Consider the following 18435-nt stretch of genomic DNA (forward strand, 5'->3'; position numbering starts at 1 on the left):
TTTAAACATACTGAGCTTTGCACTCTGAGGTCATCGCTTAGAAAGTTGTGGAGCACAAATGCACATTTTCACACACAGGCCGTTAAAATGCTTTATATAATGCATTAAAACATTTTACAGAAAGCGCAGCATAAACCATACAAACGCAAACAAGAGATAAAAGGTGTGTCTCACATTATTACTGTATCTAATCTCAGGATCGTGTCTGATAGAAGGACCCGTGTCAAAATCAATTTTTCAGAATTTATTAGCCCTCTATTGCATGACTTATAACTTAAACATTATTAATATGTTTTAATGTTATTACTTCAAAAAATGGAAATATATGAAAAATCCACATTAAGAAGTTCACGTTACATTCTCCATTCTGACACTTTCACCTCTTGTGGAAGTTGAAGAATCAAAGGAACATGGCCCACTTGGAGCACCTGCTCCTTTCCATCCAGGCTTCTCCTCCATTGTTTGTTTGCAACGTCCAGTAGTCTGTGTTGTCCCTTCCTACCAGATCAGGTGGCACGAGGCTGTGGCAACCTTTTTACAGCCAGTGGTGTAATGTATAATCCAGATAAAGGGTACGGTTACAGAATGTCTGGAATTACAAAATATATATGTTCTTTCCCTTTTTAAATGTAATAAGTTGTTAACATGGTCTCAGTGTAGCTTAGTCTTATGAAACAGTCCAATAGGTTGAATGAACACATTATATATTCACGTGTAGTTAACATATGACATCAAATTCATTTTACAAAAAAGGTATCTCTTCTAGACTGCTTTTAGTTGACTTACCCCAGATAATGTCTTTTTTAGTTTTTTAAGGAATTTTGCATTAAACAAAACTGTTAAACAATTAGTCAACTTTGGGAGTCCTCAGATCATGACCTTCTAGTGTCAAGTGTCCATGAAAAAAGGAAGTGCAAACAGGATATCCTGCTCATGTGATGTGATCAATCATTGGTCATATCAAAGTAGAAGACCCCCTTTTCACAACAAAACAGTGAAATGTGGATTTTGTAGAACTGTCTTTTAGTAAAATTTACATAAACCATATGACAACTCCATGCAATAGAGGGTTAGGAACCCAAACACAAAGTTTTCTGCCTAATCAGGCCATGGTTCAAGCTACATTCAGAAGTGTATTTGGATCTAAATCACAGTAAAGTAGCAGTAAATGTAACTCTGTTTAATGGCACACTGATGGTCAGCCAGTGCAGAGACCTGAGAATTGGTGAGATGTGTTCACAAGTCTTTGTCAGATTGGAGTTTTTTGGGGGGGAATTTCTGTTGAGAAATCTGCATCTTCTAATATGACATTTCAAAGAGTATTTCACATACCATCTTCCTGTCTTTGTCTTACTCAAGCACGCACACACACACACACACACACAAGCCACACCTCCACTCAATACTGCTTATGAACCTTAGCTGGAATGTGATGTCATAAATGACTGGGGAAGACTGTTGCAGAGTGAAACTGGCAAATACGCACACTGCATTGCACTCCTGTAGTTGTCCCTGTCATGGGAAGAGGAATCAGGGAGTGATTGGTTCAGGGAGAGAGGAAATGTGGCAAATAAAGGAAGAGAGTGAATGTGCGTTTAAGGAAGAGAGTGAGCGCTAGAGACAGGGGATGACTGAAAAGTGGACAGAAGCTACCTGCTAGCTTCTTCCATATACGGTCTTAGTCAGAGCCAAGAGCCAGGCCTGTGAATTTCTCTGACTGTGTGAGTGAGCAATGCAGGGAGTGTCTACGTGTGTGTGTGTGTGTGTGTGTGTGTGATGTAACGCATGCATAAGACACGCATGCCACCAAATTATGAAATGGCTTGAAGAAAGATATGAGAAGAAACATTGAGAAATATCTGTCAGGGAGGAGTTAGTGCGTACAAACTTTAAAAAACAATTTTTATTTTTATTCATATATCACTTTCTACATATTAATCTGTGGGTGCTGGTGAAGGATACAGAAATCCAACCTATAGCAACATGCACTCCCACCCATACTCACGTATATACATGCACATCCTTAAAAAGGGAGATTTATTCATTTCCTCAGACTGGTCACATGACCTGAGCAGTGCATTCTTCCCCCCCATGTGACTAGCTCCAATATCTCCTTATATGGATGTCATCCAAAGGAACTCTTAAAGGGATGGTTGTCCTGCCCTGGGTCTATACTTGGTGTGTGTGTGTGTGTGTGTGTGTGTGTGTGTGTGTGTGTGTGTTTAGTGTCTGTCTAGAAGAGGATAATGCCACTCTGAAAGCCAATTCCCTGATTAGATCATTCACTCTCCCTCTCCCTTCTATGTTATCCTTAGCTGCTCCGTACCTGGTGACATACGGGCGTTTGTGTGTGTTTGTAGGATCTGTGCGGTCACTTCCTGTGTGCATCTGCAGAAGGGAAGCACTGTGAAACCCACTTCCTGTCTCCTTTGGCCAGCCGGCTACCATATACCCTTATTAGGAACACAAAGAGCCAATGAGAATTCCTACCATAAGTTTATGTGTCTTTGTCCGGTGCCCTTATTGAGTTAAAACTGCAACCCTACCCACCCACTTAAGTCTCTGGTCAATAAGATGAGCTTTGCATGGCAACGTCCAAGTGTGTTATCATAATAATTCATATAAATGAGTACTTCAGGCAAGCCTTATGCACATATTGGTGTGTGCATGAGCAGGTATGTACGTACATATCAAAGTCACATTCCTCAGAAATCATTTCATAATAGGCGTCACGGTTTTCATTTCAAAACCACATTAGGTATCTCCCGGAAATTACACACCTGTCTATTACTCATCTCATTGAACCCCCCCCCCCCCACACACACACACACACACTGAAACTGTACAAGTGACGAGAGATAAGTGATCTACAGCCTCCTGAGTGTTTGCTGTAAACATACCTCAGCTAAGCTTGACCACGTGTATCACTTTACTCTGCATGTGTGTGTGTGTGTGTGAGAGAGAAACAGAGAGAGAGAGAGAGAGAGAGAGAGAGAGAGAGAGAGAGAGAGACACTGCTATGTCAGGGTAGACATGTTAATCAGGGTGTTAACAGTGCTGTCAGTGACCCTGAGACTGGAACCACCCCACTGGTGCCTGGCACTACCAAGCACGAGTATCTGCCATGAATTTGCAAATGCACTAGCACAGTCTTCAGTGCAATCTCGTTCTGTCTCATTCCCGCATGTCCTTCACTTAAATGAGATGAATCGTGAATCTTCTTGTCTGTGTTCTGCGCTTTTGCTCCAATGCACAAATATAAAACAGAAGATAGTAACACAAGTAGATTAATCAAATGTGCTTGAGAGAAAATATGCAGGCCCCTTCTCAACCTGGATGATGCCAGGGATCAAACTATAATATGGGTTCTATGAAGTACATCAACATGTGCTAATCAGCTCAATAGACAATAACATGAAAGCAAATATTTCAACTTGTTTTAAGAGTCTGCTGTGTGTTTTGCAGCAGTCATTTGTTGCTCGCGGGTGTTTCATTCCCATTGCGCCCATTATAATAAATAATGATATTATATAGACGGATATAAAGTGTGTTTTATTAAACACTGAAAGACCCCAGAATAATAGTTGACAGAATATAGGTTAGTTTCCATGTTGCTTGTCTCCTCGGTATTGTCAGAGCGCAGGAGCGTTATCTGCATGCGCCACACCCAGTGGATGCGGCAGGACCAATCAGAGAGCGCTAAGCGGAAAGATCTCCTTTTATGGAGAGGGGCTGCAGCGAGAGCTCTCATAAAACCCTGCAATTTGTTGGCTTCCATTGCAGTCAGGTTTAGACACTAAACCCTACCGGAGTATACCGCGCAGTCAGTCCTCCTAAGCCGATAACCCTCCCTTAAACAGGTAAGACGAAGATGGAAGTTTTGTGTTGTTTTAAATGCAGTTATTTAATATATATGTGTGTGCGTAATATTTTAGCCGGCGGGTTAAAGATACGAGGTTGTCTGCCTGACTTTACGCAGACAACAGTTGGAACAGCTAACTTTAATTTCGGTCGTTCATTAAGCTTAAATGTTTGTGATGACGGTTGGTTTGATGGGAGGTCCCCACTAACGGCGTGTTAAGTACAGATACGCGTTGGCACACTGTCGTTTATATCTAGCGGATGGTGTGAAATAACCCGGCTACCCATGCTGTCATCAGTTTCACAAATCAGACTGCGTAAAAAGAAAAGCGTGCTTGACCTTCTCTCTTGCATGTAAGCATCTGCTTTGGCTTTGACACGGTCTCTGGGTCTGGTTTCACACGCAGACGGATGATTGCACATTTAGGAGGATTGAATCTAAAATACTTAACGCTAACAGAAATTGCAGATATGCGCGTAGAAATGCCAAATGGTTTCTTTGACATTAAAGCGAGAAGTTGTGTTTTTTTTTTTTTTTGTTTTTTTTTCTTTTCACATGTGCTTGTAACAGTGGTGGTCACGACATAGAGGTACACCTGATGGGTGGCAGTTCATTCAACTTAACTGTTAAAAACGTCTGTTGAAGCGTGCGTAACCGGTGTGTGGCCCGTTATCTTGGACAGTTTGTGGTGGTTCCGGTGAAGGGAGTGGCCGTGCTTGTCTGTCATTTTGAGGTTTAACGACACACGGGCCGGGCTACCGCAGTCTCTCAGCTGCTCTCACGTTTGCCTTATATGGCCATAGCCAGACCGAGAGAGAAACGGAGCCTTCTGTTGCTGAGCTGCTGGATTAGGACTGGGACTTGCGCCACTGCGACATCCAGCGTCCAGTCTCATAACGACAAGGCTTTAACTGAGTTGATTGTGTGCCAGCTGTAACTCGCAACTGCCTCACACAGAGCATCAGTGTTCAACATTCTCTGCCTTTTTTGTCTTCTCTTCTGCCCAGACAATGGAAGACGAAATCGCCGCCCTCGTTGTTGACAATGGATCCGGTATGTGCAAAGCTGGCTTTGCAGGAGATGATGCTCCACGTGCTGTGTTCCCCTCCATTGTTGGACGTCCCAGACATCAGGTACAGTTTCCACATATTGTATAAATCATGACTTGTAAATAACAAAGCTTGTAAAAACTCATAAATTTGTTTTTTGTACAGATTTTTAACTAGTTTTTTATTTTTATTTTTTTTTCTGATTTGACTTTACTAGGGTGTGATGGTTGGTATGGGCCAGAAAGACAGCTATGTTGGTGACGAGGCACAGAGCAAAAGGGGAATCCTGACCCTGAAGTACCCCATTGAGCATGGTATCGTCACCAACTGGGATGACATGGAGAAGATCTGGCATCACACCTTCTACAACGAACTGAGAGTTGCCCCCGAGGAGCACCCAGTCCTGCTCACAGAGGCTCCCCTGAACCCCAAGGCCAACAGGGAAAAGATGACCCAGGTAACAAGGGCTGACACACTGACGTATCCCCTCACACAGGAAACCCTCTCAACTCGCCTGCAGGGCCCCGCAACAAGAGAATGTGTTGCCGCTCGGGCATCTCAGCTTCTGCTCAATCTGTCCATTTCCTCCTGCTCCTTCAATCTCCAGGTTTCTTTTGTCCTGTGCTGATCTTTTCATCTCTGCGGATGCTTCAGGTTTCTATCTCTCTGCACTGTGATGCATCAGGAATGACTGTTGCGGCATGGTCACTGCTCTTTTCAAATTGGGCTCATTTTAGACTTACTAAAGTAGATGACGAGGATCTAATTACACTGGTGTCTGCATGATGCACCAGATGACTGAACAGGTTGCTGCACTCATCTTGTACATTCAATATGACTAAACTATACATTATTGTAATGACTGGTTTTCATATGGTGTTTCTACTCAAAACAGGCCAGTGTGCTGTGCTTTTCTGTACTAACCAATACTGGCTTACTTCAGGTAACGTTGACTCACTGATTCACCGCTCGTCTCCTCCAGATCATGTTCGAGACCTTCAACACTCCTGCCATGTATGTGGCCATCCAGGCTGTGCTGTCCCTGTACGCCTCCGGTCGTACCACTGGTATTGTCATGGACTCTGGTGATGGTGTGACCCACACAGTGCCCATCTATGAAGGCTACGCCCTGCCCCACGCCATCCTCAGGTTGGACTTGGCTGGCAGAGACCTCACCGACTACCTCATGAAGATCCTGACTGAGAGGGGTTACAGCTTCACCACCACAGGTTGGCACAGATTTCAAAACAAACTAATCTATGAAGCAAGGGGAAAACTGACAGGGGGAGACAAAAAAAACCTGGGACTGACTATAAAATGTCTTTTTCTTGTCTTACAGCTGAGCGTGAGATTGTGCGTGACATTAAGGAGAAGTTGTGTTATGTTGCACTGGACTTTGAGCAAGAAATGGGCACTGCTGCCTCCTCTTCATCCCTGGAGAAGAGCTACGAGCTGCCTGACGGACAGGTCATCACCATTGGAAATGAGAGGTTCCGTTGCCCCGAGGCCCTCTTCCAGCCCTCTTTCCTTGGTAAGTTAATTCAGGGAAACTTATTTTTAAGGCAGAAATAGATTTCAATCAGGGCACTGGCTGAAATATATTCAAGGACTGAGTTTGATAACTAATACATAAGAGTTAAACTGTTGGGAAGCATAGGGGGGTTGTAGTTTTTAAGTGTGTGTGAAACAAAAACTTACTTTCTTCTTTACAACCTCTCGTAGGTATGGAGTCTTGCGGTATCCATGAAACTACCTTCAACAGCATCATGAAGTGCGACGTGGACATCCGTAAGGACCTGTACGCCAACACCGTAATGTCTGGAGGTACCACCATGTACCCTGGCATCGCTGACCGTATGCAGAAGGAAATCACTGCCCTGGCACCTACCACCATGAAGATCAAGGTATAACTCATCCCCTTCAGGCAAAAAATAAATGTTCTAGAAGGCTCTTTACCTCTACTGCCAAAAACATGGTTAATTCAGCGTTCAAGCTCTCTCGCTTCTCCTGAATTTAACTGTAAATTAAATACTTGCAGGATGTCGGTGTGGATTGATTTGACGCCTTGTTTTTCATCTTGCTCCCTGCAGATCATTGCTCCCCCAGAGAGGAAGTACTCTGTATGGATCGGTGGCTCCATCCTGGCTTCCCTGTCCACCTTCCAGCAGATGTGGATCAGCAAGCAAGAGTACGACGAGTCCGGCCCCAGCATTGTCCACAGGAAGTGCTTCTAAACAGACTTGTCAGTCCACTCCCCCGAAACACACACTGCTACAAACCCAAACGACTGGCTCTGCATACATGCCTACACCAACACACCGGTATATGCTGAGCCCGCAACACCACTTCCCATTTTCCCCCATCACTATGGCACCATGCCCCCTGATGGGGAGAAACTCTGCAGGAAGTACAGAGCGTCCCAGGCGGTGTGACTGTGAGAGGAACATGATGTCCATTGTCGTGTTTGTGTAGGTCATTCCAGATGTGTTTGTTCACCACCTTATTTGCCTCTATGAAGGTTTTTCTCTGGTGGGCCCACTGCCCAACAGATCTGTAGTATTGCTTATGTAAATTATGTAGTCTTTTTGTTTTTGTACTTTCAGCCTTAAACAATACTTGGTCCAGTTTGTTTGTCATTATGCAAAAGACAAAGTTTCTACCTTGTATGGGGGTGTAGGAAGGATTGTGCATGGGGCGTCAAGCCTCTTGTGTACACAACTACTCAATAAAGTGCACATGTCTGAGATTCAAGTCTGTCTACATGGGTTTCTTTCATTTCAATCAGCTCAGAATTTACATAGTATCAATCACACGCTAAGTTAAAATGACTGAATTCCATATAGTTCAGTTTCAAGGTCCTGGTATTGTCACACTGGCATGGCTCAGTAGGACACTGAATAGAACAGCCATTATTACTGTTGGTAAAACCGGTTTACTACTGAAACAGTCAAATCTGCTGTGACGGTTCTAAGGATTAATTGGAAGTCATTTAATTACTACGGCAAAAGGCTCTCTCTACAAAGTATAATCTGACTAAATTTACACTGTCTCAAAGGATTCAAGGACTTGCCATTAGACAACACAAGGCTGCACAACATGCAGTTGCAAGTTTACTACAAAAGAGAACTGAAGTGCATCTTTGAATTTGCATCAGGAGGAAAGTAAACCGCAGCAACGAAACAATCTAAATAGTTACGAACAATATTCAAGTCTTTTGGCCCATCCATAAAGCTTGTCCACATTGGAAACTATTTAGTGACAAATCAAGTGGATTGTTCTTAAAGGCTCAGTGTAAGATTTGGTGCCATCTAGTGGTGTGTAGCAGATTGCTCTGCTCACTCCCCCTCCAAGCGTGTTGACCTATGATGGCCTTTAGGATTTTAGTACAATTAGGAGCTACTCTTAATACTCTGCTTTCCACATGTCAAAATAATTGCTTTTAAAAACGTATATGGAATTGAAATTTGTTTTTAGAACGGAGTAGGAATTTATATTTGAAATGCATCTAATATAGTTTATAGAGCAACATGTAAAGCATAGACTATAAGTGGACGTAGTTATCGTGACGTCACCCATTGGTTTGTAGACTCCCGTTGTGAAGCATAAGTTTGGCGCTGTCGCCATCTTGGAAACAATTTTCTTTTGCAACCGATGACTGGAAATGACAAATTTTGGAATGGAGAGTGACATGACTCTGGTTACAGCTCCGGTAGCGACAGCGACCTGTCAATCATAGTAAGCCCGCCCTAAAGGATACTCCGCTTTATGGTTTGTTTTACTATAAATGGACTATAATTTACTAAATGAACATCATACTGTGTTGAGGACGACTTGAAACTAGCGATTGAGACCATAAATTCATGTTTACTGAGGTAAATGCATTTTGTCATAGACTTCCATAGAACCTGACTTCATTTTGCAACCAGAGTCGCCGCCCCCTGCTGGTCAGTAGAGAGAATGCACATTTTAAAACATTTATGAATATTGTATTCCATTGCTGCCAATTAATCCCCCTAAATGTTACACACTGTTCCCATAAAAGAGTATAACACCTCTCGGTATCACTTCACAATGAAACTTTTTATTATGCCATCATGTGGAATTAATGAGAAGTAATTATACATCACATGTATTCATTATCTAACTGTGTGGAACGGACTGCTGACAAGTCATATGTAGTTGTAATATAGAAATATTAAGAGGTCACTAACTATTTTATTAAAACAGAATTGCATGGTTTGAGCTGTATTTACTGATTATTAATTAACTGTTGACAGACACTTTTTTAACAAACTGCTGATGAATTTTTATATTAGTTGGAACACTTTGGATAATAATAGCACATAACAGTATTACAGGAATATATAACTAGTCTGTAGTTCCATATTTCTCTGTCAGAATTAAAGAACAGAACTTATGTCCACAAAATAAACCCAAATCTTTGCAATATTTTAGGTATTTCTCTTTATCCATAGAGAATGTAAAAATACTATATATTGAATGGTGGAAATTAAAATTTACTCAAGTATTCGAGTATTTCCATTTCATATTACTTTATACTTCTAATCACCTATATTTCAGAAGCAAAAAATGTACTTTTTACACCACACACAACTATATTTACTAGTCACTTTGAAGATCAAGGTTCTAGTATAAAATATACTAATTTTATTAAGTATGGTGCATTATAGATGAGTTTTTATAGATTAAACTATCCAACACGATATAAAGAAGTAATCTTAATTGTGACCAGCTAAAACATTAAATGCTGCTTATACAGAAATGCACAATAATCCAATAATTTAATACCACACTGACAGAGGTCCTTCTGCTGCCTAATGAATACTTTTACTTTTGATATATTTTGCTGCTAATACTTTAAAAAGTTAAAAAGTGTACTTGTTGTGGAGTAATTTTACCCTGAGGTATTATAAATACCTCTTTTTAAAATTATATTTTAGTACTACTACGTTTTATCATCTATTATGTATTCCTGGTATTCTTTGGTAATCTAATTTTAAATTCAATTCATGTTGTCAGAAATGGAAACATAATTTCTTTAAATTCAGATTTTTTATTTTATTTTTTTATTTTTTCGGACCGACAGGAAGTGTGTCCGTCACTGACAGACTTCCGTCATTGTGCAGCAGTAAACGTAATCCGTCCTGTCAGCGGATGGATGTTACACCCGGTAACACCGCCTGTGGTCCATCGGAAAATGAAGCGCTGGGCGGCTGGATGAACATCTACAATATAAAATAAAAAATCCTGGTGATCATGAGTGGGACCGTGAAAGGTATTTCAGAGGACATGGACCGACAAATTGTACAGGTGGGTAAACCGACAAAACCTCGAGAACCCATTAATAGTTAACAGTACCGCTGGGATGACCTAACTTAGCGTTAACGTTAGCTAACCAGGGTCTACCCAAATTCCTGCTAAGTTGTTCGACCAAGTTGGGCTAACACGCTGAGACAGTGTAGCACAAAGACGTGTTGGCTGGTGGAAAAACTGAGACTGATATAAACGCTTTGGACCATTGCTACAATATGTGTCTTGTCGCTGGTTATGACATCACCTTTCAATCCAAAATTCTACCATATTTATACATCTATTTATATAACTATATCTATACTCTTATTGATACTTCAACTATAACACTAGTTAATAAGTTAACTCTGTAAGACAGAGCACTATTAATACATCAACAGTCGTTTTATGTTGTAATATCCATATCTTTGTCGTATATTAAAGTATTAACCAAAAGTCAGTTGAGGTAAATAAAATGTAAAAAAGTAAGAATAAAATAACCAGATAGGAATGTATGATTTTGCCAAATCCAGCGAATTTCAAAACTCCCAAATAACTAATAGTGATGCAAAATTATATTTTATAAAACAGTGTTGTCATAAAGCACTCCCACTAATTGATTTGCAGCATTGTCTACAGTAGCTTAATCCAACCAGACATTAAATAGAGAGCTACCATAATATGAATGATAAATTGCCATAAACTGTCTTAATAACAGCTTCGGTCTTTTTGGTGGACCTCAACTACAAAACACCAAGAATTGGTAATTGATACCACAAGGATTTGCAGCATCTTGGCCATCATTGTGATTCTTCCCAGAGGTGGACTGAATACACGGAGGGTCTAAAAGGTCTTTACCGTGACACTGTTTTGCCGTCTGTCTCAGGCTGTATTCGACGAGGACACGATATCCTCTACCTCGGTGGGAATGTCCGATTTGTCCGATGAGATCCTGCTGTGCATCCTCCGCCATGTTCCCGTGTGTGACCTGGTGCGGAACGTGGCAAACGTCTGCCACAAGTTACACACACTGTGCCACGACAAGACCCTGCTCACCAGCGTCAGCCTGTCGGAGGAGTATCTGGTAAAGGGTTATCATCTTTTGAACTGATAAGGCATGTGTCAAGATTGTTATAGTGAAGATTTCTATCTCCGTTTTCTATTAATCTTCAAACTAATGCACGTGTGTGGATCTTTCTGTATATTTCAATAACATTTCTTTATCCACACAGTGGAGTATTTGTTGCATTGTAGCAGATGGATTTAATAAAATGGGTTCTTTGTTTCCTCCAGGCTGACGATCTATTGGTTCGGCACATATTAAAGCGGTTGGCCAATCATGTGCAGTCTCTCAGCCTGAATGGTTGCTACTGGCTGGCCGGCTCTACAATGGAGCTTCTTGCTCGCTGCAGAGGAGTGACGCACCTCGATGTCACCGGCTGTCGCCTCACTTCCCTGCGTCTCTCCCGTCTCCTCTCCTCCCTCTCTCTGCTCAGATCACTCGCTTTTGATGTGACGCCGGGCTTCAACTCTGCTCAGCTCAGTTCAGAGGCGGTGGATTCACTGAGCCGCCTGTCGGAGCTCAGGCAGACACTGTTGACGCCGAGTTATGGTGTGGTGCCATGTTGCGCCCAACTCCGCAAGTAAGAATCTGTCAAGATTACTGAGATTTCACACGAGAAATGAAGGTTTTGGTGTTAGATGAAAAGTAAAGGGATCGCCAACAAGATCACAATGAGCTGAACATGAATGTCTGTACCCAATTTCATGGCAATCAATACAATAGCGTTGGAGACATTTCATTACAAACTACTAGGGACCTTACTCAAGTAGTTTTTTCATGCTGAATTATTTATTTCTGGTAGATTTAGTGGTGATTCTTTGTCGAGAAATTCAGTTTTACAGATCTGTAGATTAAATCAACTAGCTGATTAGTCGACAAAATCCTGTTAGTAGACTAAGAATTTCTTTAGTTGATGACAGCCCTACGAGCTACAAATGTCAACCTCAAGGTGGCGCCAGTGGAAAAGTCAGGGGGTCACCATAGTCATTAGGACGTATCCTCTGGGGACCATGAATGTTTCAACAAAATGTCATTTGATTCCATCCAGTAGTTGAGATATTTCAATCTCTGGACCAAAGTGGTGGACTGACCGACATAGCCATCCCTAGCTAGCATGGCTAAAATGCACAAGTGCAATGCTTCACCCGCTTGTGCTTTGTGTCACAATCAAACCTTGAAGTTAGTTGTTTCAGAAATGCAATTTGTAAATGCCAATTTCCATTTACTTGTCACTTCAGAGCATATTTCTGGTCTGGTGATGTCAGACCAGACATCAGCCATCTTAATGCATTTGGTCCATTGGTTGAGTTTAGCGACACTACGCTAATGGAACTGGCATTCACATTCTTGTCGCTATGTCTGAGGACTTTGTGTTACTATGTCACTGCTACATTGTTGAATGTGCGTCTGCGTTTGTTCCCTGCAGGCTGATGCTGCAGTTTGACATCTCAGATGTGACCAGAGAGGGTATCGGTGTTTGCTGTCAGTTAATGATGGGTCAGAGCAGTGTGCCGCATTACCAACAGCTGGAGGAGTTCACTGCCAGGCTGGCTCCGGGAGAGGTGAGTTTATTTGTGTTTTCATGTGCACGTACTATGTTCTCGTATATATCTGCAGTACTCACTTTAATATCTGTGTGTTCATGTCCTTAGGTAAACCAGACCTTGCTCCTCCTCTACCTGGCAGTGTTCAGCGTTCATGTGCCAAAGCGTCTCAGAGTTTTCCTGGTATCGATTCCTGGCCCAAACCCCGCTCACTGGCCCGCTGCTCCCTCACTGGCCCAGAGCCTGGGTCAACGTGGGGACCTGGAGGCCCTGCAGCTGCCTCGGTCCTGGCTCGATTCCTTGTCCCTAAAGCGAGCCCTGGAGGGAAACAGTCCGAAGCACCTGAGCTTCAGCCGCTGCCCAGCGCTGTGGCCGCAGGTGTTCCAGTCGTTGCTGGAGGGAGGAGTCAGAGACACCACACAGCTGACTAGCCTGAACCTCAGCGGGATCAACAAGGTCCTGTACTCAGAGTGCAGGAGTGTGGAGGATCAGCTGATTCCTGCGACAATGAGCCGGTTGGCAGTTGGCTGTTCCAACATTAAACAACTGAACCTCATGCACACGCACTATCATCATGAAAGCTCACCTGGGCTAGGTGGAGAAACACACCTGTGTGCCAGCTTGGCCAAACTCGCACACTTGCGCTCCCTCACTCTGCCTGCCTGCGCTCTGTCAGACGGCTTAAACACACATCAAATCACCACAGACAACACGTCTCCCTCTCCGTTGTTCCTGGGGCTAAAGAAGACTCCACGTCTGGGGATCCAGAATTACAAGCCCGATTCAGAGTCTTCTCTGTCGGGGGACAGCACTTCAGGGCTCGCTCTGCTCTTAGCTGGCTGCCCTTTTTTAGAGACCTTAGAGCTCATTGGTCCAGGTTTTGTCTCCGCACTGCCTCGGCTTGAGCCTTGCACTCGCGCCAGTGTGGAGCCCCGCGGTATGTGTGCGTGGGCACGAGGAGTTGGCGACGCACACTTGGCGGCACTTGAGGCTTTGCCTCGATTACATCTTCTGACTCTGGCTGGGCTCCCTGGGGTCCTCAGGGGGACAGGGCTGGTACAGCTGACCAGGCAGTGCAGAGACCTACAGGTATTGTCCCTTGCCAACATGGGATCACTAAAAACCATGAACTACACCCCTGCCTTGCTGGACACACTTAAACAGTGCACGCAGCTACGGGAACTCAGGTTAGAAGATGTCTTTGTGTACCCTTCTTTTACTGTAATACTAAACACTAACCATCAGACACTACACTCATTATTATTATTATTATATGTCCAATTAGGAGTTGTTTGTTTTCATCTAAGGTTGTTCCGTCCATTCACTAGAAAGTACAGGGCAGTACATCAGTTAGTCTTCACACATTTAATGGAAAGAGTTCACATGTTTACTCAACGTGCTGTTTTTTTTATCTATATTGAACTGTGTGTGTGTGTGTGTGTGTGTGTGTGTGTGTGTGTGTGTGTGTGTGTGTTTCAGGTTAGAGCAGCCCTACCTGAATGCCAGCGCGTCATTCTTTGAGGCTCTGTCCTGCTGCTCCCGTCTGCAGCGTCTCTGCCTTATCTCACGCAGCGGTACCTTTGACCCGTCGGCCGCAGAAACCTTCATGGAGCGATGCTGCCACGTCATCATGTGCCACATGTTCATGGGTGGCACCTTAGTGGCTTGTCGCACACTGCAGAAAGTTCTGCTGGACAGGTCGGTGCTTTTTTTTTTGTGACGACAAATCAAACACTTATGTGATAGTTTGGATTTTTTTTGAAGCGGAGTCGTACGAGGTACTTATCCATAAGTGCCCCCGTCCACAGAAGCACATTATTTTATTGTACTCCGGTCTGTTTCTACAAACTGGGGGCATGCCGACCGCCATCTACTGACTATGTTTTAGGAACTATCTCATTAAATGGCTAAAGAAGTCTCACATTCACCTTTTCACGTGTTCCCTCTCTCCGTTAGATTTTCAATCGATCGCTCGGCTCTGAGCGTGGTCATCTATCCACTACACCATGAAGACCTGCCCTCAGTCATCAGAGACATCCCACTAACACTGCTGGACAGGATTACTTTGTTCCAGAGCCACGTGGCCCAACCACCACATCTATCGCCATTGTGACGTCACCAGAAAGCTTCAGTGTGATTGGTGCTCAACAGCTGCTCAACAGCTGCTCAGACCGATTTTGTTCTGCAGGAAATAAAATTCACTTATTGAAAGACTGATTGTCCTCTGCACAGTGATTTCACCAACAACGGTTTCAGGCTGCTCTACAACCATCATCATCATCATCATCATCATCAATGATTGTTTTCATTTACATGACAAAGTAATGATGGTCTTCAAATGGTAATCTGTTGGTAGGGAGTTTATTGTTTCAGGACTTTTCACATTTGTTGCCGTTGGGGGGCCTCAAGTTAGGCCTCTGTCATAAATAATGTCCATTACTACACCGGTCTGTTACTTTGAAAATAAGTGCCAAAAATATAAATGAAGGGATGTATTTGTTCAGATCATTTGTACAGAAGATCTGAATCAAATGATGTTGTAATAAACTCCATTGAAATAATTCGTAAGTGTTGTCCGTGTACCATTTGCCTGTTTATGTAATTCTTTTTAATTATCACAACATATCTGCTGTTGTTGGTGGTGTTACCCAAAGCTACATTGGCACTGACATTGGAGCCCTGCTGCTAGCATAGCACTGGAAATGTAAAATGAAAGTCATTCTTTAAACATGCATTATTATTGTGATTTGTTTAAATCAACCCAGCATTAACACAGTCACCAGTGGACCCAAAGTTGCTAACGTGCAGTGGCGGACTCAGACTGTCTGAGGGGCAGAAGCGGAAAAACAAAAAGGGGCACCAGCACGTAGGGCTGCATTGCGTTTTATCCACACTCGATTGGCCCTGCATCACATGATGCTTTTTGGCTGGACCTCTACTCCAGGTCACACAGCTGGGCGGAGCCTATGACCCACAGCCCGGGGTAGAGCGGCTTTGTGAAAGTGGTTTCTTCTCGGTGCAGCAGCTGCAGAGTTGGCGTCGTGTCACAGACGCAGTAGTAGGTCAGACTACCGGCCTCATGATCGAGGTACACGCCGACTCTGGAGGACCGAGGCTCCGGCACCGCAGTCTCCTCATCCTCGTGTCTGAAACACTTGCTGTTTCCGTTTATGTCTAAACTCCAGGATTTGTCGTTGCAGCCGAACGCACACTCGGCATAATAGTCCGATCTGCCGAGATCTTTGTACGCCACCGCTATTTCAACTGACCTTTCAAACTCCACCTCCCAATAGCAGCGTCCAGACAGACCCTCTTTACACAGAACCTGGTAGAGGTGAGAGAACCTGTCCGGGTGTTCAGGGTACTCCTGGACTAAATCTGTGAGCTCCACCTTTCTGTTCCCCTCAGACAGAACCATCTCTCTGTACGCTGTGTTTGGGTCCAGGGTGAGGGGACAGTAATCTGTGAGAGGAGAGGAAGATGTTCGTTGATGAACAAAACACTGATGAGTCTTTCCTTTACACACCTGAATATAATGTGCGACTGTGTTTGATTTCAGGAATATATGAGAACTCTTAACTGGGATGATTTAAAGAATTGCTCCGAGTGTGTTTGAAGGAATAATTTGACATTTTGGGAAATAGGCTAGTTTGCTTTCTTGCAGAGAGGTACAGCAGATTAAATGAGAAGATTGATACCACTCTGTTTGTCCTATAAATATGAAGCCAGACTGGAAGACTGGAAACAAGGGAAAACAGCTTATATGTCATATATGTCCATTTCATTCTAAAATTAGTGCAACAAGGACCATTCTTGGCTTCTTAGCTCAACTGCATGTTCAATACATATCCTAAAGAGTAACCTATTTCCACGGCACATCACAGTTATCCGTTTGTTTTGTAGGCTGTTTTTTTTAGATAAAAAAAGACTCACATTTTATGAAGTCTGCTCTGGTCTGAGGATCATCTCTCAGTGAATCGTCTGCCTCACAACACACACACACACACACACACACACACACACACACACACACACACATACACCCCACAAATTCAGAGTCATTTTATAAATACTGCTTTAGAAGTATATTATCTCTGAGGAAAAGTGTCTTCAAAACACAGAAGGTGTTAATATGTAGAGCTAAAATCATCAACACACTTTTAGGGATATTTTCCAACACCAATGTATTACATAATATGGAAGATTTCTACAAAATCACTCGTATAATAAATGTACTTGTGCTATGAGCTTATTTTATTGTAGCTTGCTAAAACCATTAATCTGGACAACAGAACATGATGAGATCAAACTATTATATGATTTTGTTGGAATTTGATAAATGATCTGGATGAAACAATAACATTACCATGTTTTTTATGGAACAAAGTTCAGCCGTGTGGGTGTGGGCTGCTGGTACATTTGTATAGTGGGTGTGCTGTGTACCTGGAGCAGGCAGGGTGTTAGACACAGGACAGGAAGGAACTTGCTGATCTTGTACAGAGATTTCCTGTATAAATCAGTATTAGTATTATTTTTGCGCTCCAATACTCTGGTAGAAAACAGAAAATTGTCAAAAACTGTGACGTTAAAACACATTTTATTGAGGAAAGTGTGATAAAACCTGAGGAGGAAAATATGAGGACTGAACATTTGTCCTCATCCATTTATCTGTAATCCCAGTAAAAACGGTGAGAAGGTTGTGTATTTCTATACACACTCAAGGTTTTTATACACTCTCAAAGTACTCAAAGAAACATCATGTAACTGCAACAAAACTTCAACCTCAAATTGCCATGAACAGTTTCACCAAAGTATTGTATTGATCTATCCTACAGGGTTTAAGGTGGTCAGTATGATCAGTAACTTAACTGCTGTTAAGTTAAGATAAAAATAGTACTTGCAGGGTTTGTATGAGGAAATATGTGTTATTCTCCTGCACTGAAATTCAGCTGGTAGCAACATCAATATTTGTATATTGCTCCCTTAATTCTATTTTTGTTGAACTCCCTTTTTGCCTGAAACAGTTATGTTAGAGATACTGACTCAAAATCCAACTGTATAAAGGAGTCCTGAGCATGGCTATCTCAGGATTTAATATTTGAATATTATTCCAGTATTTACAACAATAAAGTTATTCCTTTACTGCCTCAAACATATATGACTAACTCAACTGATGAAGAAATAAAGATGTCCACAGATCATGAACCAAGCAAATAGATCATTAACTGTAATGACTTGCATTTGATGTCACAATTACATAATGATAACATAGATTTGAGTTTTTCTTAACATAGAAATGTACACTTCATAATCATTTCTGCATATTATCAGCGTGTAATGAGTCGCATAATATTAAAATGTGTGCGGAGACTTGTTATGAAACTATTTATTTTACCATGGACGCTGGGGAAGCAGCTGCGTGTCTCTCTTCCACTGCTGTAACGCGGATTAAAACTTGTATCCAGGAAGCCTGTGTCCACCCTGACCACTGTGTCTCTTTCTAAAATAAATCAAACCGGCCTTTAAATAATCTTATGTGGTCTGGCTCACCGTCTTCACCTCATTGTATCCCAGGAAGAGACGCAAAAGTCAACTTTATGACCAGCT

The 18435-nt window shown here is 42.5% G+C and overlaps 3 protein-coding genes across 3 annotated transcripts; 2 read left to right on the forward strand and 1 right to left on the reverse strand.

Annotated features, from left to right (window-relative positions):
• Nucleotides 1–3763: 3763 nt before the first annotated feature.
• Nucleotides 3764–7662, forward strand: actb1 (actin, beta 1). Its single transcript, XM_031863232.1, has 7 exons — nt 3764–3860; nt 4870–4995; nt 5129–5368; nt 5894–6140; nt 6251–6442; nt 6634–6815; nt 7002–7662. The coding sequence occupies exons 2-7, from the start codon at nt 4873–4875 to the stop codon at nt 7143–7145; spliced, it is 1128 nt and encodes a 375-aa protein (XP_031719092.1). The 5' UTR covers nt 3764–3860; nt 4870–4872; the 3' UTR covers nt 7146–7662.
• Nucleotides 7663–10051: 2389 nt separating this feature from the next.
• On the forward strand, nt 10052–15618 carry fbxl18 (F-box and leucine-rich repeat protein 18). Its single transcript, XM_031863193.1, has 7 exons — nt 10052–10242; nt 11108–11305; nt 11515–11864; nt 12711–12846; nt 12937–14015; nt 14308–14526; nt 14785–15618. Exons 1-7 carry the CDS (start codon nt 10189–10191, stop codon nt 14939–14941), a joined length of 2193 nt encoding a protein of 730 aa, XP_031719053.1. The 5' UTR covers nt 10052–10188; the 3' UTR covers nt 14942–15618.
• On the reverse strand, nt 12351–18432 carry LOC116392095 (stonustoxin subunit beta-like). The gene is made up of 4 exons (XM_031863249.1): nt 18224–18432; nt 17272–17335; nt 16762–16809; nt 12351–16290 (listed from the first exon to the last, which is right to left on the reverse strand). Exons 1-4 carry the CDS (start codon nt 18224–18226, stop codon nt 15764–15766), a joined length of 642 nt encoding a protein of 213 aa, XP_031719109.1. The 5' UTR covers nt 18227–18432; the 3' UTR covers nt 12351–15763.
• Between the last annotated feature and the right edge of the window lie 3 nt (nt 18433–18435).

Source organism: Anarrhichthys ocellatus, unplaced genomic scaffold, assembly GCF_004355925.1.
Source record: "Anarrhichthys ocellatus isolate YVR2014 unplaced genomic scaffold, GSC_Weel_1.0 scaffold28, whole genome shotgun sequence".
NCBI lineage: Eukaryota > Metazoa > Chordata > Actinopteri > Perciformes > Anarhichadidae > Anarrhichthys > Anarrhichthys ocellatus.